Source organism: Cnephaeus nilssonii (assembly GCF_951640355.1).
Source record: "Cnephaeus nilssonii genome assembly, chromosome: 10".
In the NCBI taxonomy this organism is placed as follows: domain Eukaryota; kingdom Metazoa; phylum Chordata; class Mammalia; order Chiroptera; family Vespertilionidae; genus Cnephaeus; species Cnephaeus nilssonii.
Window position 1 is genome coordinate 71,288,107 of NC_137081.1, and position 24,427 is coordinate 71,312,533.

General features: G+C 37.9%; 1 protein-coding gene and 1 pseudogene across 2 annotated transcripts in view; one reads left to right on the forward strand and one right to left on the reverse strand.

Moving 5' to 3' along the window:
- LRP1B (LDL receptor related protein 1B) overlaps nt 1-24,427 on the forward strand; it is a 1,721,287-nt gene that overhangs the window by 1,066,422 nt on the left and 630,438 nt on the right. The window contains exons 21-22 of the mRNA XM_079782447.1: nt 2,036-2,218; nt 21,476-21,676. Of these exons, the coding sequence (XP_079638573.1) occupies nt 2,036-2,218; nt 21,476-21,676 (384 nt within the window). The remainder of the gene's footprint in view (nt 1-2,035; nt 2,219-21,475; nt 21,677-24,427) is intronic.
- On the reverse strand, nt 6,843-7,330 carry LOC307106193 (large ribosomal subunit protein eL21-like; annotated as a pseudogene). Its single transcript has one exon. The product of its transcript is annotated as a large ribosomal subunit protein eL21-like (transcript).

Below are 24,427 nucleotides of genomic sequence, written 5' to 3' on the forward strand. Positions count from 1 at the left end.
GCAAGGGAGGGAAGTTGGAAGCGATCAACCCTGCAGGGGAGGGCAGTTAGGGGTGACCAGGCCGGCAGAGGAGGGAAGTTGGGGGCAAACAGGCTGGCAGGGGAGCAGTTAGGCATCAATCAGGCTGGCAGCGGAGTGGTTAGGGGGTGATCAGGCTGGCAGGCAGAAGTGGTTGGGGCAATCAGGAAGGCAGGCAGGTGAGCAGTTGGGAGCCAGCAGTCCTGGATTGTGAGAGAGATCCCAGATTGGAGAGGGTACAGGCTGGGCTGAGGGACACCCCCCCTCTCCGTGCACGAATTTCATGCAACGGGTCTCTAGTATATATATATTTGCATTTATTTCAGAGAGGAAAGGAGAGGGAGAGAGAGAGAAACATCAATGATGACAGAGAATCATTGATCACCTGCCTCCTGTACTCCCCACATTGGGGATTGAGCCCACAACCCATGCCTGTGCCCTGACCGAGAATCCAACCGTGATCTCCTGGTTCATAGGTCGATGCTTAACCACTGAGCAATGCTGGCCAGGCATTATAAGTGTTCTTAACAGAGGTTACTTTTGGAAATTAGTTCAATATGTTTTCTCTAAATTTGAACTCCTATTTTTTACCAACAGATTTACTCGTGCGTTTTTGCTTCAGCGAGGATATTTTTATTTTTGGTTGTTTGTTATTTCATTACTATTCTAGGAATGAATACTTGGGAAGTAGAGTCAAGCAATTTTGAGCACCTTTATAATACTGGACCACCTGACATTATAGTTGTTGAACATCTTTAAATTAGGAACCAAACTATTTATATCATAAGCATTAACAGCATTACAAAATTGTGTAGTTATAATAATAATTTACAGATATCCAGTTTATTTCTTACAACTCTGCAGACTTTCAACTTTCCGGTGAACAAATAAAGCTTTTAAAAGATTAAGTAGCTGCCTTAGTGATATAATTGTTATTTTTAGCTTTGACCTAAATGATCCTAATCTTAATTCATAGTACGAGATCCCTATCAAACCAGCACATTAAATAATAGGAAACTCACATGAGCCTGTTTCAAATTCATGATAATGTTATAGAATAATTGCTGTTATAGGTATGTAGATTAACTGCTGGATTAGCTATATAAGACAATAAATTTATTACATTAAAACTCATGTATAGGAACATATATTCTAAAATACTTTACAACAGAATTCAGAGATGCTGGCTACTTTTATCTCACAAAATTAAATTTTAATAATATAATTACAGTCAAATTATTCAGTTGTACTATGAATCATCTATATCCCCAACATTTTTATTTCCTTATTCTTACTTATGCTTACCAGAATATTTTAACCTATATTTTTTAGTTATCAGGTTTTGAGGAATATAGTTATCTGAGTACTGTATAAATTATTAATTGATAAATTGACTTTGAATATATAGTGCCTCATTAAATTCTTATGTGTCTCCTGTGATTCTAGATTTACAATCTTACATCCTAAAGAGTTTGTGTTTATTATGGGGTCTCTTTATTTTCAACTTTTTTAATGTTATTCTTCAAAGATTTTATTAGCCAGAAACTACATATTATTTACTTAGTTTTCTCATGAGTTCAAAATAAATTAACTAGAGAAGTGTCAAAAGATCAACCAAAGTCAACATTTAGAGTAGAATGTGAAACCTCTTTTATGTGTCAAAGAGAATAGCCTTTCAAAGATCTAATTTTTAATACATTAATTGAAATTACAACAGAATAGTCACACATTATCTTACTTGTTCTAAACTTTTTTTTTTAATGTATGTGACATTTTCAGGAACTCTTTGGGAGATAAACAATTTTCTCTTGTTATTAATGTTTCTGAAATGAATTTTAAAATACTAGAGAGTATTATAGCTATTAAACAACTATTTAATAAAATGTAAAATATAAAAAGTAAATATATATTCTCTCTACCATCATAATAATGTTTAAAGAAAAAAAATATTATCAAGGAAAATAATTTCTCTTCTGGCTTCTCCCCTCTATCTCTCTCTCTCTCATTTCTATTTAAGAGATTCGTTCTCCTGCTGGTTGTAATGGGAATGAATTTCAATGCCATCCTGATGGAAATTGTATTCCTGACCTGTGGCGTTGTGATGGGGAAAAAGATTGTGAAGATGGTAGTGATGAAAAAAGCTGTAATGGCACCTTACGATTGTGTGATCACAAAACCAAGTTTTCCTGTCGGAGTACAGGTAAGCAGAACATTGGGTTCAGCATCTGCAATGGCTTCTCGGTTGTAAAACCGGGGCATGTGCCCTAACCTGTAATCAAACCATGACCTTGTTCATAGATGGATGCTGAGCCACACTGGCCAGACATTATAGCTAACATTTTCTAGTTTGTCATTGTTCTAAGAATGTTCTCTACATGAACTTATTTCATCATGCCAAATCACAATGAAAAACTAAGGCCAAAAAAGTTTTTAACTTGCTCAAGTTGAAAAAAAGCCAAAAGAAGTTTTAACTTGCTGGTTCACAGAACCTGCATGGCGGAACTGAGAGTTTAAACCAGGCGATCTGGATTCAGAGTCTAGAATATCAGAGTCCAGCAGGAGACCAACAGCAAAACCCATGGACATAAATACATTCTCACCATAAAATTTAATGAAGATGACAAGAAAGGAAAGACAAAATTATTTACACTTTTTTCAACCAGTTTTCTAAATATGATTGTGCTATTGCTGGATTCCATTAGAATGAAGGTGATAACTGTCATTCAGACCTTTGCATTTGTTTTGAAAGAGTTGCTAAGGTTTTATTTATTTCTTTTATGAAGTTATTCTATTAATATTATTTTTCCCTTTTGTTTTCTTACAACAGTAGGTTTCACCTGACATGATTAATTAACTTATTTCCCTCTCTATACCAGATAATTGAGTTGAGGATTAGAGAAAAATAGATCACAATAAACTATTGTGGTATAATTAGTGAAATAGGTAATACCATCCAAATAACCTATGGAAAGAATTTTCTATGGATTTCAGGATATGTTCGTGAATCATCTTTGAAATTTTTATTGTGCAATTTATTTGAGTTGCTTAAATCATGAGCTCTTAGAGATTTATTTTGCTCTCTATTAAGTATTTGAAGCAAAAGGTGAGACAAAAGTTATCACAGCTGTGATTAAGCAAACACTCTGGAAACCACATGGTCCATGGGCATTCAAAGTTATAAAAATGAATCGTGTTGTTTTTCTTAAACACATATTTTGGTTACAATTAAGCATTCAAATAAGAAATAAAAATAATATAAGCTAACATGGACATAGAGAAATAAATATTCCTTATCCCATTCCTAGTGAGGGAGTTGTGTTTCCAAAATGAAAAAATGTTCCAATACTGTTTTACAAATTATGTGATTCTTTTCAGTTGTTAAATAAAGAGTCTTAGTTTGGGGGTTATTACTTCTATTTTAATCTGTAGCTTAAGTATAGTAAAGCACAATGTTTCAAACTATTTATGGAGCCATAATTTGCAATTAGTATGCATATTTATAATAGACATTTATGAATATTACAGACATTAAAATGAACTACAGATATAAGCATTGGATTATAAATATGTGCACATATATAATCTTTTTTATATTTAAAATTTTACTTTAATCAAATTCTCACTTTTATAAGCTAGCAGACCTTTAAACTACCCAAGATGTTGAATTGAAGTTCATATTTATTTTCAAAGATTTCTAAATGCTAGCTTGAGCATTTAAAAGTCAAGGTAATCAACTTATATTGGTGGTTAAAATGTCTTTTCTTTTATACATAATAACTTGCCTCTTATTAGCATTAAATATATACAAATGCTGATATTTATTGCTATAAGTAAGAGAGAGGTAAATGAAGTTAAAGTACAATGTAACCATTATCATTTAACATCTTCTACCCTCAACATATTCTTTTTTAAAAAGAATCTTTATTGTTGACAGTATTACATAGGTCCTCCTTTTACCTCCATTAACCTCTTCCAGCCTGCTCCCATACCCCCATCCCAGGCTCTCACCACCCCATTGTCTGTGTCCACAAGTTATGCATATATGCATACAAGTTCATTTGTTGCTCTCTTCCCACCTATCCTCCACTTAAAAGAACGTATTCTTCTTGATCAAGAAATATATCCTCCTACATCAAGTCTCTCATACCCCAGAACAGATATTTGCAGTTATATTTTAGTTGGTGAATCGGGGGAAGAAATTTCAAGTCTACCATTAATGGAAAAGATTTTCAGAAATGTCACTCTTCAGATTCAAAAAGGAAAAACAACATTAGCTATTATATAGTGATAGAAAGGTCATGAGCTAAATAACTCCACAGCTGTTGATTGGAAAGTAAATTTGACACATCATGCCCAAGTCTAGAAATCCATTTAAAGGAAAGCAGGGGTGTATAAAAATATATGCACAAAGTTTTTCAATACAGCATTTTTAATAACATAAAACTAGAAATAATGCACTGCCCATTTATAGGGGAACTAAATAATTACAGCTCATTCACACAATGAATTATTTTAATGTCATTAAGAAGATTTAAGAAAAACAATGCATAAGAAGATGGAATTGTAAATTCATACTTTAAATCCTGTCTCTGCTGCTAAAACACATAGAGGTGATGATAAAATATAACTGGAAAAATGAGAGATGTGTAGCCTTACTAACAAACAAAATATATCTCTGATTAGCAGATATAAAACAAAATAACAAATGGTGAGCTCGTTGAAGCTGGGTGCTGCTTTGGGTTGGACATGGAGGCCAGGAGAGATGGACAGGTGTTCAGATCTGCAGTTGTCCATGTTCATATCTGAATAGAGGGAATAAGTGACTAGAGAAAAAGAGGGAGAAGCTCCCACTTGTACAGTCTCCTCTTTTAATTGGCTCTCTTTCCGAGAATGGTGATAGATTGGTAGTGACCCCATATACCTTTCACTCTAGATTCCTTTGGAAAAGCCATATGCATTTCCAGTCAGGGTAGGGTTAGGGTTAAGGATGATGTGATCTTTAGCAAAATAATGTAACAGAACTAACTGCCAGACTTGGTGATTTAACTCTGACAGTGGTTTCATAAACATTCTATTCTGTTCTGATCCTTTGTGTAATGAAAATCCACTGTGAGCTTCTGTGAATGGCAAAGCATTATTCTTTTCTATGTTTAGATTGTTTTGTTTTCCTTTCATTATTATAGCAGTAAATACAAAGTGAAATGTTGAATTTAATCATTGTTAAAAAATCTATCTGGATAATTAGAACTAAAAATATCCTACAATGGAATAGTGATTTTGTTAGAATTATATGATGAATTGTGTATGAAGAATTTCTAAACACAGCACTATTTTTTTCTTCCTGTAATCAACCCCATGGGATACTTTTATTTATTTCTGACAAAAATAATATGGTGAGCTCTCTATTGCCAATGTGCTGTAAAGATAATAGAATGCTTTGCATATTGTTTCTTATGAGCCTTGTATATTTCTCTTTGGATTCTTCCCAGTGGCAGTTTTAAACCCTTTGCTGCATGCTTATTCTTCTCTCCCTTCAATCCTGTCTCTAAAGAAGAATACTCCCTCCATATGTCCAGAAGGGCTCTTCTATAGATATTGATCCTTTGCCCTTCTACTTCCTATGGGAACTTAGTCACTTTTCTTGCTTATGTCTTCAGTTTTATTCTCTACACAAATTTTTCTTCTGCTCTATAAATATACCTAGTCCAATTACTGCACAAACATTTTATTAGTTTTCCCTGTATCCCTTCTTCCCTTTATTAAATCACCATTGTAGTACATTGAGATGCCTTATCTCTCACTCATTCCTTCACTGTTTGTAATCTAACATCCAGTCCCATCTTTAATGGAAATTGCTGTTTCGGTGATTAATAGGAATGATATTTCAGCCCAGACCTTTCTCATTCTTGAGTCCTGATCTACCATTTAGTAATTACATGAGTTCAAATAAATTATTGAACATCTCTAAGCTTCAATTTCCTGATCAGTAAATTAGAGATGATAATAATCAATATAATATATAAAAAATGCCTAGAACAGTACATGCTGAATGAATGATACCTTGAAAGATTAATACTGCACTCTGACTTCTTTTTCTGGAGCACATGTCCTCTCCTTGAAACCTTTTATTCTTTTATTGCAGTTTTATTTATTTTTATATTTAAAAAAATTAATTGATTTTTAGAGAGAGAGGAAGAGAGAGGGAGAGAGAAACATCAGTGTGAGTGAAACATTGATCAGCTGCCTCCTCCACTCAACCTATGGGAGATCGATTGAGTCAGCAATCCAGGCATGTGCCCTGACTGGGAATCAAACTGGCAACCCTTGGGTGCAAGAGCCACATCAGACAGGGCTTTTGTTTTCAGTTGTATTGATAAATAATTCTGTACATCACTGTATGAGTTTAAGGTACACAGCATGAGAGTACATATATTTTAAAATATATTTTTATTCAGATAAAATTTAAAAAGAGGAGATATCTCCTTGTTATGAAAACTCTTAGAATCTACTTTCTTAACATTCCGATATATCATACAGCAATTTAATTATAGTCATTATAATCTTTTTTTTTAAATTGATTGGCTGCCTCCTGCACTCCCCCTACTGGGGATCAAGCCCACAACCCAGGCATGTGCCCTTGACTGGAATCAAACCTGGGACCCTTAGTTTGTCAGGCTGATGGTCTATCCACTGAGCCAAACCAATTAGGGTGACACAAAGTTTTCTTTAATTATTCTTTTGGGGAAAGGATGCCAAACTTCCACTCAATTAAGAGAAATATTTTTATCAGCACAGAAGTCTTTTTATTTTATTTTTCCGACTTATCATGCCATGAATTCATAGGGAATGGGTTCCAGCAGCTCAGGCTCCTTCCCATTGGTCCTCACACAGTTTGCTTCTCTGGGTGGAGCAGGCTGATGCTTCAGTGGAACCCCAGGTACCTTTCTCTCTGGCTTCCTTCTTTTTCCGATCATTTTCCTTCACACATTTCAGGAAACTATCTCGGCTCTTAGAGTGATTAATATGCTCACTACGTACATTAATTCTCTTGGCAAGAATCTTGCCCTTGACTTGCTTGTTCACAACAATGCCACTGCATGCTGGGTGACACTGTAGACTCTTCCAGTTTTGCCGTGGTAATATTTGTGAGCATTCCTTTTAGAACAGTGCCCATTCCCTTGATGTCCACAATTTCATCTTTCTTGTAGATTCGCATGTGTGTGGCCAAAGGAACAACTCCATGTTTTCTAAAAGGCCTAGAGAACATATAGCGGGTGCCTCTCCTCGTTCCCTTTGTGTTAGTCATTTTGGCAAATTACTAGAAGATGGCGGTTCTGGACGAAAGGCATTATAATCTTACTAGAGGCCCAGTGCACGAAATTCATGCATTGGGGGAGGACGGGTCCCCTCAGCCCAGCCTGCACCCTCTCTAATCCCCAGGATTGGCCCTAAACCAGCAGTCAGACACCCTCTCACAATCCTGGACTGCTGGCTCCTAATCGCTCACCCGCCTGCCTTCCTGGTCATCCCTAACTGCCTCTGTGCCAGCCTGATTGCCCCTAACTGCCCCCCCCCCATGCCAGCCTGGTTGCCCCTAACTGCTCCCCACTACCAGCCAGGTTGCCCCCAACTGCCTCCCTCTACCAGCCTGGTTGCCCCTAACTGTTCCCCCCTGCCAGCCTTGTCGCTCCCAACTGCCCCCCCTGCTGGCCTGTTGCCCCCAACTTCCCCCCTCTTCCGGCCTGGTCGCCCCTCACAGATCCACTGCTGGCCTGGTCGCCCCACACAGCCTGCTTGTTCAGTCGTTTGGTCGTCCCTCACTAAGCCCCCTGCCGGCCTGGTCGCCCCACACAGCCTGCTGTTCAATAATTTGGTCATCCCTCACTAACCCCCCTGCCAGCCTGGTTGCCCCACACAGCCGGGTATTCAGTCATTTGGTCGTCCCTCACTAACCCCCCTGCTGGCCTGGTCGTAGGCAGCCATCTTGTGAGGGTGTGATGGTCAATTTGCATATTACCTCTTTATTATATAGGATTATAACTGGAAGTTCTTACATTTTGACCACTTTCCTATAATTACCCTCTCACCTCTGATCTCTTTTTCTATATATTTGGTGGGATTTTTAAAACATTCCATATAAAAGTGAGATCTTCCAGTATTTTCTTTTTCTCTGACTGAAATCACTTAGCATAATGTCCATGTTATTGCAAAAGGTAGGATTTCTCCATTTTTTATGGCTAAATAGTATTCTAATATATATATATTTGTATATATATCATTTTCTTTGTTTAGCCACTGATGGACCCTTAGTTGTTTCCATGTCTTGGCTATTGTAAATAATACTACTATGAATGTGAGGTTACAGATATCTTTTTGAGTTAGCCTTTTTATATTCTTTGGTTGTATTCCCAGAAGTGAAATCGATGGATCATATAACAATTCTCTTTTTAATTTTTTGAGGAACCTCCATGCTGTTTTCCATAGTGGCTGTACCAAATTTACAATCCTACCAACAGTGCACAAGGGTTCCCTCTTCTCCATATCCAAGCCAACATTTGTTATCTCTTGTCTTTTTGGTGACGGCCATTCTAACAGGTGTAATATAATATATCATTATTGTTTTAATTTATAAGTCCGTAATGACTAGTGATGCTGAGCACCTTTTCATGTACCTGTTGGCGATTGCTACAACTTCTTTGGAAAAACCTATTCAGGTCCTTTGTTGTCCTTAGTTTTTTTTATTGTTTTAATATTGAGTTGTATGAGTTCCCTGTGTATTTTGGATGTTAACCCCTTATCAAATATTGCTTTCCCATTCCACAGGTTGAGTTTTTAATTTGTTAATTATTTCTTTTGCTGTGCAAATATTTTCATTTGATGTAGTCTAACTTGTTTATTTTTTTATGCTTTGGGTGTGATTTCCAAAAAAGTCATGTCAAAGAGCTTTTTTTAATGTTTTCTTCTAGGAGTGTTATGGTTATAGATGTTATATTTAAGCCTTTAATACATAGTTTGTTTTGTGTGTTTTTGAGTAATATAAGATAAGAGTCAAATTTCATTCTTTTACATGTGAATATTCAATTTCCACAGAACCATTTATTGAAGAGAATGTCTTTTTTCCATTGAGTATTCTTTGCTCCCTAGTCAACTCAAAGTTGACCACATATGGTTGGGTTTATTTCAGGCCTCTCAGTTCTGTTCCATTGGTCTATCGGCCTGTTTTTCTGCCACCTCAATATTTTTAATCACCACAGCTTTATCATACAGTTTGATCAAGAAGTATGATACCTTCTGCTTTATTCTTAGCATTTCTTGGGCTCTTTGTGTTCTTTTGTAGTTTCATATACGTTTTAGGAATTTTTTCTCTCTATTTCTGTAAAGTATGCTATTGGAATCTTTTTAGGGGTTGCATTGAAACTACAGATGTCTTTGGGTAGTATTGACATTTTAACAGTATCAATTCTTCTACTATGAACATGGAATACCTTTCTATTTATTTGTGTCTTCTTTGATTTCTGTCATCAATGTTTCATAGTTTTCAAAGTAGAAATCATTCAAATCTATTAAGTTTTATTTCTGTGCATTTTCTTGCTTAGGATGTTATTGTAAATGGGACCAATTTCTTTATTTCTTTTTCAGAAAATTTATTGATTGTCCATAAACCTTTTCTTCTTATGAAGTCTCACATTGGATTGTCCTCTTTATTTGCTTACCATTTAGATTTCTTTTTTGTTTTATGATCATTTACCCTTCTTTCTCTGACTCTTCCTTTTATATAATTTAAAAATATGTGTTGAATACATAATATGTATCAGGCATTGTGTAGATTTTTCGCTTAAGTTTTTGTTTTGTTTTGTTTTGCTCTTTCTCATCTTTCTGCAAGGTATCTATACCAAACTTTTCTCTTCCCAAAGTTTCAACTATTACCTACAGGTAAACATCTCCAAAATTTTTGTCACTGAAAATTGGCTCAGGTTTCAAACCCATTTTTTTCAATCCTATGCTAAATATTCTTCTTTCTCCCCAAAGCCAGAAATTCTTCCTCATTTCTTATTTCTGTTAGGAACATATTTGATCCTCTAAACTTGTGGATTTAAATCAGAAAGCACCTTTTGACACGTCTAACTGGTAATCATTTTCCAAGTTCTACTAATGCTACCTCTACAATTTATCTAACATCACTCATTTCATTCTTTCTATACATATAGAAGCCTAAGTTTAAGCCTGCATTATCCTCTCTAATAAAATGGTAATATGCAAATTAACCATCACTCTGCTACACAAGCCATGCCCACCAGCCAAGCCACGCCCACCAGCCAGTCAGGGCGAGTATGCAAATTAACCACATCCAAGATGGCTACAGCCACAGAGAGCAAGGTTTCCCAGGTAACAGAGTAAGCCAAGCTTTCCATAGCCATTGCAGGCCTAAGCCTCCACTCAAGCTACAAAGTTTCAATTATAGAAGGTAAACAAATTCAAACAAATGGCGGCAGAATGGAGCTTGAGAGAGCAGGCCAGGGTTGCCGGCGGCAACAGGGGAAGCAAAGCTTTCCGCACACCCTGGCCGGGCTCACCCGCTTAAGGCTACAAAGTTTCAATTGTAGAATGTGAATTAACTGCCACAGAAATGGCTGCTGCCCCAGAGGGAGGAGCAGGCTTGGCTCCGCTCCAGGCTACAAAGTTTCAATTGTAGAAGGAAAATAAATTCCAGATACCAGGGCCTCTGCTTGGATTGCCAGGGGGCGTGGCGGCCTGCAAACCACCACAGGCCCCTCGCTCAGGCCGCCCGATGCCCCAAGGGAACCCCACCCTGATCCGGGACACCCTTCAGGGCAAACCAGCTGGCCCCCACCCGTGCACCAGGCCTCTATCCTATCTAATAAAAGAGTAATATACAGATTGATCATCACTGCAACACACAATATAGCTGCCCCCATGTGGACACAAGATGGCCACCACAAGATGGCCAGCAGGAGAGGGCAGTTGGGAGGCACCCGGCCTGCAAGGGAGGGCAGTTATGAGGGACCAGGCCTGCAAGGGAGGGCAGTTGAGAGGGACCAGGCTTGCAAGGGAGGGCAGTTGGAGATGATCAACCCTGCAGGAGAGGGCAGTTAGGGGTGACCAGGCTGGCAGAGGAGGGAAGTTGGGGGCAAACAGGCTGGCAGGGGAGCAGTTAAGCATCAACCAGGCTGGCAGCGGAGTGGTTAGGGGGTGATCAGGCTGGCAGGCAGAAGCAGTTAGGGGCAATCAGGAAGGCAGGCAGGCAAGCAGTTGGGAGCCAGCAGTCCTGGATTGTGAGAGGGATGTCCGACTGCCCGTTTAGTCGGGCAGTCGGACATCCCTCCAGGAGTCCCAGATTGGAGAGGGTACAGGCTGGGCTGAGGGACAACCCCCCTCCGTGCACGAATTTCATGCACCGGGCTTCTAGTCTTACCTAATAAAAGAGTAATATGCAAATTGACCGCACCTTCACTACGCCCAAGCCACGCCCACCAGCGAATCAGGGTGAGTATGCAAATTAACCCAACCAAGATGGCAGTTAATTTGCATACATAGGCGCCCTGAGCGGACCCCCTGCGATGGATCGCAGGGAGCTGGGGGTTGCTTCGGCCTGGCGCAAGAGTGGACCCCCTGCGATCTATCACCTGGGCATGGAGCTGGGGGTCTGCTTTTGGCCTGGGCAGGAGCGGACCCCCTGCGATTGATTGCAGGGAGCTGGGGGTCCACTCCTGCCCAAGAGGCTTTCGGTCTGGGCAGGCCTTGGCAGGGGCTGTGCCGTTGATCAGAGGGAGCTGGAGGGGCCTGGGCACAGCCCAGCCCTCGATTGGTGTGAACTATAGAGGAAACACCTTTTCTGACTGCACATTGGCTAAGCTTCCTGTGTGCCACTGGTAATATTCTTAGTAACTTGGGTAATAAAAATCCAAAAAGGTGATCTAGGGTTTTTCCACCACACTTCTGGAGAAAAAAATGAAGGTCCGCTGCTGGAAGGCTAAGAAATGTCATATCCTGCCCTAGCCGGTTTGACTCAGTGGATAATGCCTCAGCCTGCAGACAGCAGGGTCTGGGTTTGATTCTGATCAAAGGTATTAATGGATTATTATCTTTAATCCATTATACACACAACTTTGGCTTTCTCTTACTTCATAAGCTATAACCTGAATCATACCTTCTCAAAACCTTTCAATGGTTATCCATTGCAGGCTCCTCCCTGGCCGGGGCCCAGATCAGGCCTCATGCAGGAGGCAACCGATCAAGGTGGTCCTCTCACTTTGATGTTTCTCTCTGTCTTTCCCTTTCTCTTCCACATTCTCTAAAGGTCAATGGAAACATATCCTCAGGTGAGGATAAAAAAATTAAATAAAGAAATGTATATCCTATGAAAGACACATCTTGAAAATGCCTAAACAAAGTTGTCATTTTTTCTTGGTGAAGGGACTGGAGTCCATGTTGATGAAAACAACATGGTGGCTGCGGTAACTGGCAATGGCTTTAGCAGCAGGATGATGGGGCTGGTGCCTTCCCCTGACCAGCCCGGTTGCCTCCCACAAATGGAGACCAGACTACAGCTTAGGCCTACTCCCCATGGGGCGCTGACCTAAGCCGTCTGCAGGACATCCCCTGAGGGCTCCCAGTATGTGAGAGGGGGCAGGTTGGGCTGAGGGACCTCCAACCCCCAGTGCACGAATTTCATGCACTGGGCCACTAGTTTCACAATAAGACCATTGTGTGGCCTACTATTTTCTCCTGGCAATTATTATCTTTAATCCATTATACACACAACTTTGGCTTTCTCTTACTTCATAAGCTATAACCTGAATCATACCTTCTCAAAACCTTTCAATGGTTATCCATTGTCCATAAAATTTAAGGGCCCTTCTTGAATTAGTAATCAGCATTTTATAAACTATGGCCCCCAAACTGCCTTATTATTGCTTCTGGAACAAGTATGGCTGTTTCCCATCTTTATAAATTTACATAGGGGTTACATTTTATGTATGGGTTAGATTCAGCACATAAAGCTAAAACTGCCTATGTTCAAATTTACTATAGAAAATCATCCATAAAACTCAGTATACATGCCTCTTTGTATATGGTCCTGATGAAATTTGTACTTACAACTACATTATTAAGAAAATAATGTTTAGCATAAGATCAAGCATACATGTACAAAATATAAGTTTATAGTGGATCCACTCAGAAATGCAAGAGCAACAAATTAAGGAAGAGTTGATTTACTTCCACCATCAATGCCCTGACACATTTCCATTGAGTAACAGGATTAATCATCATGCTATTAAACTGTCGTTTTTCTCTCTCTTTTTGCTTTACTTGTGCCCCCCAAGAGGGTATAGATTTGAATGTTAAAATGACACACAGAAGACAGCTTTCTATATATAATACTTTTATTTCTCATGCTCATATGTGATATTTACAGCCACCGTTTAAAACCCCTTTCCAAATAACATCTCAATAAATTTTATCTCAACCTTCCAATCACACATACTTTCTACCTCTGTGAAATTGCATAGCATGCTGTGATAATTATATTACTTGTATTATTTTTATATGCTCAATATTACAATGTTTGTCACCACTAGACTAATTGCTCCATAGGGTCAGGAATTTTTTATTTCTTTCCACATTCTTAGTAAACTAGGCAAGCACATCATATTCAATAAATATTTACTGAATTAAATTGAAGCCCAACATTATTAAAGAAATATGTATGTGGCATTAAAGTTTAGTAATGTAAAAATTAAAAGCTTGCAATTTAAAGGCCAGTATTTTAAAAGACATTATAAATATATTATTGAGTAAATTCATTAGGATTTTTGCAAAGATTTATTTCTCTATATACCCATACTAGAGGCCCAGTGCATGAAATTCGTGCACGGGGGTGTGTGTCCCTCAGCCCAGTTTGCACCCTCTCAAATCTGGGACCCCTAGAGGGATGTCCGACTGCCCGTTTAGGCCCTATCACGGTAGGATCAGGCCTAAACGGGCAGTCGGACATCCCTCTCACAATCCAGGACAGCTGGCTCCCAACTGCTAGCCTGCCTGCCTTCCTGATTGCCCCTAACTGCTTCTGTCTGCTAGCCTGATCAACCCCTAACCACTCCCCTGCCAGCCTGATTGATGTCTAACTGCTCCCCTGCCAGCCTTTTTGCCCCTAACTACCCTCCCCTGCAGGCCTGGTTACCCCTAACTGTCCTCCCCTGCAGGCCTGGTCACCCATAACTGCCCTCCCTGTAGGCCTGGTCCCCCCCAAGTGCTCTCCCCTGCAGGCCTGGGTCCCCCCCAACTGCCCTTCCCTGCAGGCCCAGTCGCCCCCAACTTCCCTCCTCTGCTAACTTGGTCACCCCTAACTTCCCTTCCCTGCTGACCTGATTGCCCACAACTGCCCTCCCTTGCAGGCCTGGTCCCTCCCAACTGCCCTCCCCTGCTTGCGTGATAGCCCACAACTGCCCTCCCTTGCAGACCTGGTCCCTCCCAACTGCCCTCCCCTGCTTAGATAGGATAGAGGCCTGGTACAGGGGTGGGGCCGGCTGGTTTGCCCTGAAGGGTGTCCCGGATCGGGGTGGGGGTTTCCTTGGGGCGTGGGGTGGCCTGGCAGAGGGGCCTGTGGTGGTCTGCAGGCTGGCCATGCCCCCCAGTGACCCGAGTGGAGGCCCTGGTATCTGGGATTTATTTATCTTCTATAATTGAAACTTTGTAGCCTTGAGCAGAGCCAAGCCTCCTGCTCGCTCCATGGCCGCAGTCATTTTTGTTGGGATTTATTTATCTTCTATAATTGAAACTTTGTAGCGGAGGCCAAGGCAGGCCAGAGCTTCAGGAAACTTGGTTTTCTCCATTGTGAGGGGCAACTCAAGCCTCCTGCTCTCTTCAGCTCTATGGCTGCCGCCATTTTTGTTGGGATTTATTTGTCTTCTATAATTGAAACTTTGTAGCCTTCAGCGGAGGCCTGGGCCCGCCAGGGCAGGTGGAAATCTAGGCTTCCTCCATCACCAGGGAAACCCAAGCCTCCTGCTCTCTGTGTGGCCGCAGCCATCTTGGTTGGGTTAATTTGCATACTCACTCCTGATTGGCTGGTGGGCATGGCTTGTGGGTGTAGTGGAGGTATGGTCAATTTGCATATTACTCTTTTATTAGATAGGATTTTAAATATTAACTGCTAGTCATATTCCAGAAGAGAAGTTATTCTGTTATACCCTGTGTTGTCTTTTAAGATAAACCAAGTCAAGCAATTTATAAATGATAACTCTATTATTTTTAATAGCCACACAGTTTTATAGAGAAAAGATAAACTATTGAAGAGATCATATAAATGTATTTTGGGAAAGCAGCACATTTTCTAAGGATACCTTGAAACTCAGTTGTCCTGTAGTTATTGTGGTGGTGGCTTTTTAACTAAACTGTATATTTTAAGGTGACACCAATCAAAATAATCCTGATAATGTCTTTTGTGTGTGTGTGTATGTGTGTACATGCAATTGTACTAGCTGTCATGAAACCAACATGCTTATTTTTGTTAATTCTGTTTGTTGTTTATGATGTTGTCACTTGGCTATTCTTATTCTCTTTCTCAAAGAACAACACTACAGTTCCCATAAGGGTTTTATACATATAGTTATCAGTTTGAAAACCTCATTATAAATAAATCAAAAACTAATAGAGGCCCAGTGCATGAAATTCGTGCACAGGGGTGGAGGGGAGTCCTCTCAGCTTAGCTTGCACCCTCTCCAATATGGGACCCCTTGGGGGATGGTCAACTGCCTGTTTAGGCCCAATCCCGGGGATCAGGTCTAAACCAGCAGTTAGACATCCCTCTCACAATCTAGGACTGCTGGTTCATAACTGCTGGATCACCCCTAACCGCCTCTGTCTGCCAGCCTGGTCGTCCTTAACTGCCAGCCTGATCAACCCTAACCGCCAGCCTGCCAGCCTGATCACCCCTAACCACCTCTGTCTGCCAGCCTGGTCGTCCCTAACTGCCCCCTCATTGGCCTGGTTTCCCCTTACTGCCCCCCCCCCGCCCCTGCCAGCCTGGTTGCCTCCAACTTCCCCCCTCTGCCAGCCTGGTTGCCCCCAACTGTCCCCCCTGCCGGCCTGGTTGCCCCACACAGCCTGCTGTTCGGTCGTTTGGTCGCCCCATGCAGCCTGCTGTTCAGTCGTTTGGTCATCCCTCACTAAACCCCTGCTGGTTTTGTCACCCCACGCAGCCTGCTTATTCAGTTGTTTGGTCGTCCCTCACTAACCCTCCTGCCAGCTTTTTTGCCCCACATAGCCTGCTGTTCAGTTGTTAGGGTGTCCTGACCAATTTGCATATTACACTTTTTTTAGTATAGATTATATAGAACTCTACTTGATATAAACACCTAGTATTATTTTTAGCATGTAATGTTTTTATAAAGAAGAATTAGTAAAGACAAAGTGAAATACTTGGCTATTTGAACTTATTTGTGCACATTTAAAAATATATTTTTAATATTGGTTTTTAAATATTGGATATTTATGATTTGTATAACACATTTTAATATTACTAATCTTTATTTTGATAATAATACTTTGACATAAGTCTCAAGTTTCTTATTTATAAAGGAGGGACCTAAAACAAGGAAATCTATAATAATTACTTTTTCAAGATGTTAAGGCCAAAGACTTGACTATGTAAGGATTTGTTTTGATATGAATCAAGTAAAAATCAACATTATTTAAGTATATTTACTAAGGTCATTTGCTTTGGGGGTTTTACCCAATTAATGGTCATGAATTAGAAATGTAATTAAACTTATTATATATACCTGGTGCACCCTCTTATCTATATTTTTATAAAAATTAAAATCTAACAAAAAATAAATTAGAGAAGCAGTGACACTTCAAACAAACCTTGAAAAATCATTGGGACACAGGAGCTGTTTAAACATATATTTTATCTAAACTGTATATTCCTATGTATTCATATATCTGGTAATACAACCTATGTTAAAGTTATTAGTCATTTGAATAAACCCCTTTTCAGGCAGCATTTAGGTTAAGGATGGCAAACAGGTATTACTGCTATTCTGACCTTAAAAGATTGATATTGATTTATGGATGAGTTTATTGAAACAATTCTAAGACCACTCCGAAGTCAGTGGTTAAAATGTCAGGATGGATAACTAATGTCTGGGGAAAAATAGGAAGTTGTTTCTTGAGTCACCAAACTAAGAATGAAAATTACTATATTATTCTTGAACTCCCCCTTCACTCTGTTATACTTGCAAATGACTCCTTATAATTTAATACTTAAGTACATGATGTCATATTTTAGACTACAGTTATATATTAAGCATTGATCTTCTCTTGCTAACTAGATTATAAAGTCCTAGATGACAGGGACTTGATGTTATGACTCTTATATTTTCTAAAGTCCCTAGGAAAGTGAAAGGTACAGAGAAACCTCAATATTGAATTTTTATAATATATCTGTAGAAACTATCAGATTTTATTGCACTTGTGAATACATTTTATCTTTGTCTTTTTAAAATGAGCGAGTATTTTTGGGGATAACTTATGTTAAGTATGGAAGAAGGAAAATAAAATAGCACAAAAGGATTCAATGAAAAATCTCTCTGCCTCCTACTCCAGGTTTCCAGTACCCGAAGTCTTCCTAACTAGAGGGATTAATTTTTAACTTTTATCTGTGTAGCCCTCCAGAAAGAATTTAAATATCAAGGAGCTTAGCCATGTATTTATAATGCTATCTGAATGAAAAGGTAGTGATGAATACTGGTAAACAGACAAATCTCCTTTAACATATAAGAAAGCCTACCATACATTCAACTTTATGGCTTTTCTTATTTAGATTTTTTAGAGATTGTTTTATATTAATTTATGCAGAATCATCTCATTCTTTTTCTCTCAAGCATATAATTTCAGTATATGGATGCATTGTAATTGATGTTACCACTCTTGAAAATTATAATTTAAGTTGTTACTATTCTTTTACTAATATATACAAAGCAGCAATGCATACCTTATATATGCATCTTTATGAATTTGGGCAAATATATTAATTTAAAAATAAAATAATATAATTACTGTGGTTGAGAGTTGATGTATTTTTCTTTGCTAGATTTCATAATAATGTCTACAGAGAGATTACTTAATTTTCAGTCCCCTTAAAATTTGGCTATTATTTAAACCTTTCTCAAATCTGTGTATGTGTGTATTTTTTTGTCTAACTTTTGGGTCTTAATCAGTCTGGAAGAGAAAAAATGGTATCAAATTGCTGTTTTATTTTTTAATTGAAAGATATTTTGAAAAGCTTGTATTTGTAAGCCATTATTAATTTATTCTGACTCTTTCACTTGTGTTGAGTTATTGATCTTTATCTTATTGATTTGTAAGAGCCAATTTATTTTTTAAAAATATTCCCTTTTCTTAAATATAGTATTTTTTTCTGATATTCAGATTATCTATATATGGATTTTATTGTTGCAATGTATAATAAAAATATTAATAAAATCAAGTTTGTCATTTGTCTTTTATGTTTTCTGGGGTTGTGTAATGACCATTTTAAGTTATTGTTTTAGTGTCTATTTTATTCTAGAATATTTTTGTGTTTATCATTGTTAATTTAAAATGCCTCTTTAATCTATCTTGAATTTATATTGGTATAATAATCAAGTGAAGACTCAGCTCTACATTTTTTTCCTCCAGATGGCTAATCCATGATTCTAATGTCATTATCTTTGTAATTAATTTTCCTATTATTTTGAATTGTAATTTTATATATTAAAACCATATACATAAAGTAGAGGCCTGGTGCACAAATTCATGCACTAGCGTGGTTCCTCAGCCCGGCCTGCGGGATCGGGCTGAAACTGGCTCTCCAACGTCCCCAAAAAGGTCCAGGATTGTGAGAGGGTGCAGGCCAGGCCGAGCGACCCCAATGGTGCACGATCAGGGCTGGGGAGGGATGCAGGAGGTTGGCCAGCCAGGGAGGGACCGTGGGAGGGCTCCAGGGCTTGTCTGGCCCATCTCACTCAGTCCTGATCAGCTAGACCCCAGCAGAAAGCTAACCTACCAGTCGGAGCATCTGCCCCCTGGTGGTCAGTGCATGTCATAGTGAGCAGTTGAGCGGCCTTAGAATATCATTAACATTTTACACTTTGACTGGTTGAACAGCCAACTAGACGACTGGACCCTTAGCATATTAGGCTTTTATTAAATAGGACTAAAGGCCTGTTGCACAAAATTCATGCATGAGGGGGGGGGGATCCCTCAGCCCAGCCTGCACCCTCTCCATTCTGGGACCCCTCGGGGGATGTCCGACTGCTGGTCAGGATTGGGCCTAAACTGGCAGTTGGAAATACCCCTTTTAATCCAGGACCACTGGCTCCTAATCGTTCATCTGCCTGCCTGCCTGATAGCCCCTAACCACTCTGCCTGCCTGTTTGGTTACCCCCAACTGCCCTCCCCTGCTGGCCTGGTTGCCCCTAACTGCCCTCCCCTGCTGGCCAGGATGCCCCTAACTGTCCTCCCTTGCTGGCCTGGTCACCCCTAACCACCTTTGCCTCAGCCCCCGCCACTGTGGCTTTATCCAGAAGAACATCCAGATGGATGTCCAGAAGATGTCTGGTCTAATTAGCATATTACCCTTTTATTAGTATAGATGAGGATTTTTGTGTCTCTATGCTGTTTATTGATATGTTTATTGATACTTTGTTATGAAATATTTTAACTACTGCTTCTTCAAAATACTGCTAAATATTTCCCATATCCAGTTTTTATTCATTAATCTTTTGCATTTTTTTGACTAAAAGATATTTTCAGTTTCATTTTCTTAATTTTATGATAATCTGATAGGATTGTAATAGTATTGTTACTATTGTATTTGGAATCATATTAACTTTGGGAAAATAATATTTTTACAGTGATAAATCTTCTTCTTTAAGACCAAACTATATCTTTATGTGATGCTTCTTTTGGGATTTTTTGTAGGTGTTTAAATTTTCTTTAATGCAAATTCTACAGTATTTTGGGTAGTTATACTTTGTTTTATAGCAGATTTTTTAAATTGTTTGTTTCTTTTACTGTATTTTGTATATATGAAATTTATTAATTTTTGTATAAATTTTAAAACTACCTACCTATTTTTGGAATTCTTAGTTTCTTATAGTCCTTATTTAATTTTTATTGATTTTGTAATTACATTATTATATTAACCACAGGTAGTGATACTCTTTTCTAATTGTACACCTCATTTTTTTGTATTTCCTAATTGCTCCATTAGATCATATTTCCAGAATGACATAAAATAATATTATTTGTTTTATGTATAATGTGGATGCAAGAGTGTAAGTTGTTTCTCCATTTATATCACATTTATTATTTGTGAAGTATCCATTTTAAGAGTATTTAGATTAATAATGTTTAATATTATCAAATGAATTTATATTAATTATGGGATTGGTCATTTGTGTTTTGTTCTTATTTGACTTATAATAGTATGAAACATTATTAATATATTTCTATAAGTGAAACATCTTTTCATCAGTATTTTACTTAAAATTTAGCAGCCTGTAAGATTGAAGAAGACATTTATAGAGGACTCTTGGACATATACATTCTAATATATTTCATTTTCTTTTGTTTGCCCCAGTCATTTTATGAGATACTGATATGTATTTAGTCATTAACTAGTATTTATCTTATGGTACATTATTTTATTCAAATGACACCTTAACTGTGGATAATCCAGAAAAATAATAACTTAGAAGAAAAATGCAAACAATATGGAAATGAGGAATAATTTGCAGTGACAAAAGAGTTACCTAGACAATGACCATTGTTTTCTATGCACTTCACATTGTTACTTTGAAACATGCTGGCTAAATAGTAATCACTTTTTTTTCTCAAAGTCAATAAATACCCATTTCCATAAATCTGATCTGTATTATTCCTTAACTATGAATATATTTAATAACACTTTATATTCTTTTATGAAAGGACATGTACATAAGTCTGGGTGTGAGGAGTTTAGATGTTGAGGTTATAAATGTCAATAGAAGGACATTTCTCCTGCAAAAATAAAGTATTTACTTAAATTTAGAATTCCAAAAGACACTGATAGCATTTACCTAAATTTAAAGTTTGTAGAGGCACTTATATACAAATATACCTTTAAAGACTGTAATTAAACTTTCAATTCGTCATAGGATTATTTAAATAAGGTAGACCCATAACTTGAAACTAAATAAAATATCAAGGATTTAACACTAAGAGCCACTTCAAGAACCAGGACAAGAAACATTGAAATGTCATGAAAATAAACTGCGAAGCTATCAGCAAATAGGTTTGTTGCTAATGGCAAGTAGTTCTGGCTCTGATGGAAGATAGTGATGACCACTCAATATTACAGTGATTTAATTACAAAACATTAAATGCATACTCTTTCTATTTTCTTAAGGGAGATGCATCAACAAAGCATGGGTATGTGATGGAGATATTGACTGTGAAGATCAGTCCGATGAAGATGACTGTGACAATTTCTTGTGTGGACCACCCAAGTACCCTTGTGCTAACGACACTTCAGTCTGCCTGCAGCCAGAGAAGCTCTGCAATGGGAGAAGGGACTGTCTGGATGGGTCTGATGAAGGCGATCTCTGTGGTATTGCACTTTTCACTGCATTTGCTTCTTTCTGAACACTAGAGCCTTTTAGTTCACCTGTTGATACTGATTATAGTTAACAGTCACTCTTTCCATTCATTCAATTTAAAAATGAAAGGTTTAGCACTGAACCCTATCTACCTTTTTACAACCATGTTAAGTCTATAACAATTTCAAAAATATGATTAGAAATTTCTGAAAATAAAGCAGAAGAGTGTAGCCTATGTTTAACTCACTTAACAGTTGTATAGCTGTGCTCATCATTTAGATCTCTGCATGGTCAATGCTGCTGCCACAATGGAACTGATTATGTTTTGTCAGCGAGTCACTCAGAATAGGAGAATCTTGCTATTAGTGATCCATGGAATGGAGTTTACTGCCACCCAATGGATTTTGTCATGCCTTCTAGTCATGAAAATAGAAACATATTTAGAAAGAAGAAAGGAAGAGTCTGGATTGTAAGACCAACTGAATATTACTGATATATATATATATATATATATATATATATATATATATATATATGTATATATATTACATTAGCTTTTAGTCCTCATACAATAACTTTCTTTAGTGTGCTTTAGTTAGCTAAAATGATGATTTCTACCCGATAGCTTTTGAGCTTAACTTTTGAGTTACGCATATATTCATAGAAGTTATTTGGTTAATCTTTTCCCACACCCCTCCCCTTTTCCCTCTGAGTTTCATCAGTCTGTTCCATGTCTCTGGATCTACTTTGTTTGCAGTTTATTTTGTTCATTAGATTCCACATATAAGTGAGATCATGTGATACTTTTCTTTCTCTGACTGGCTTACTTCGCTTAGCATAACAATCTCCAGGTCCCTCCATGCTGTCTCAAAGTGTAAGAGATCCTTCTTTTTCATTGCTGCATAGTATTCTGTGGTGTAAATGTACCACAGCTTTTTAATTCATTCATCTACTGATGGGCACTTGGGCTGTTTCTAGATCTTAGCTATTGTAAATAGTGCTGCTATGAACATATGGGTGCATACATTCTTTCTAATTGGTGTTTTACCATTCTTAGGATAGATTCCTAGAAGTAGGATCACTGAGTTAAATGGCAGTTCCATATTTAATTTTCTGAGGAAACTCAACACTGTTTTCCATAGTGGCTGCTCCATTTTGCATTCGCACTAGCAGTGCATGAGCATTCCCTTTTCTCCACATCCTTTCTAGCAATAGTGTGGTGAATGTCTGTTGCGGGGGGGAGGGATGCAGAGAGTCAGTGGGCTAAAAAATGGGGGACATCTGTAATACTTTCAACAATAAAGATAAATATAAATAAATACATAAAATAAAGTTATTTTTGATTAGCTATCTCGTTATGTCAACTGGCATACATAAAGAAAACTATATTTTCTTCTTTGTGGGGAGATCAGATATTTAGCAAGGAGGTCTTTAAAATATATATTTTAGATAATATTGATGGTGAAATTAGTAGAATAATGAAGAAGAGTTTATGGACTGGTAGGAAGAATATGAGGCTGTGAGAAAACGGTGAAGCTGCCCAATTGAATGTAGGAAAGACAACTGCATTGAAGCCTGAAGTTATCTTTTGATCTGAATTGAGCATTAATGTTGTTCTTTTTTAATTTATGTAATAAAATATATTTCTTCAAAAGAGTTTGTGATTCTATAAAATAATCTTGAAGTAGTCAATGCAATAGTCTCAGTCAGTGTGCTAAAATTTAAACAAGAAGATTCAAACCAAAATACCTCCCATAAAACCTAAATTAGAAAACAATAAAAAAATAATAATCAAAGATAACAGATTAGTTTATCTCTATTCACTCCTATCTCTCCTAGATACTTCTCCTTGATGGAGCAGTTTGGTGGCTAGGAATATCTCTTACATGACAATATCTGAGGCTTGCTCAGGAAGTTATAAGAGTGATTCTGAATGAAGGAAACTATCAGTACTCTTAAAATTAAAAGTGTGTAACTTTAGAAAAAGTTTAGACTTTGAAAAGTTTGAATTATGTGCTTTTTAAAAAAATTATGTGTTATAGTGCAATTAAGTAACCTAGACAGGTGGCTTAATTTTTTGAAATGTCAGTTTCCTCAAAACAAAAATGAAGATGAGGATCTCTATCATGAAATCATGATAATAATACCTGAGGCACTATGGATGTTGAAAGAAATTAGAGTTTTTGTTCTGCTGAACTCTGAATTGGGAAAACAATTTCTTTTAAAATTTTTATTGTTGAAAGTATTAGATGCCCCCCTTCCCCCCCATTGACTTCTCCCAGGTTGCCACTGCCCCAGAGCCTAGGCCTTTACCCTCCTATTTTCTGTGTCTATTGGTTATGCTTACATGCATGCACGTTCATTGGTGATCTCTACCACCCTGCTTTTTCTGAATTCATTTGTTTACTTCAAGATTGAAAATCACTTTTTGCTGTCTAGCCATTTTTTCATCAGAGGAGAAGCCTCACTCAAACATTTCAAAGAATTACAGAGAGTAGAGAGGCTACAAGGAAACTGGTTGTAAAATTACCAGAGAAGGTACTAACCCCAGAGAAGAAACAAACTTCTCAAGTCTTTATGATTGGGACCATTGGAGCCAGTTAGAGCAAGAGTGAGATGGTTATCTCTTTGCATGTTTGCATTTGACAGAGACTACTCTCAAATCTTTGAGAAGACAGTTTTGAGTGATAGAAGATTTACATCTAAAAAAAAGATTAAAAGGTGTAGAGAAAGTAGTATTTGTAATTGCAAGCTTTCTAAAG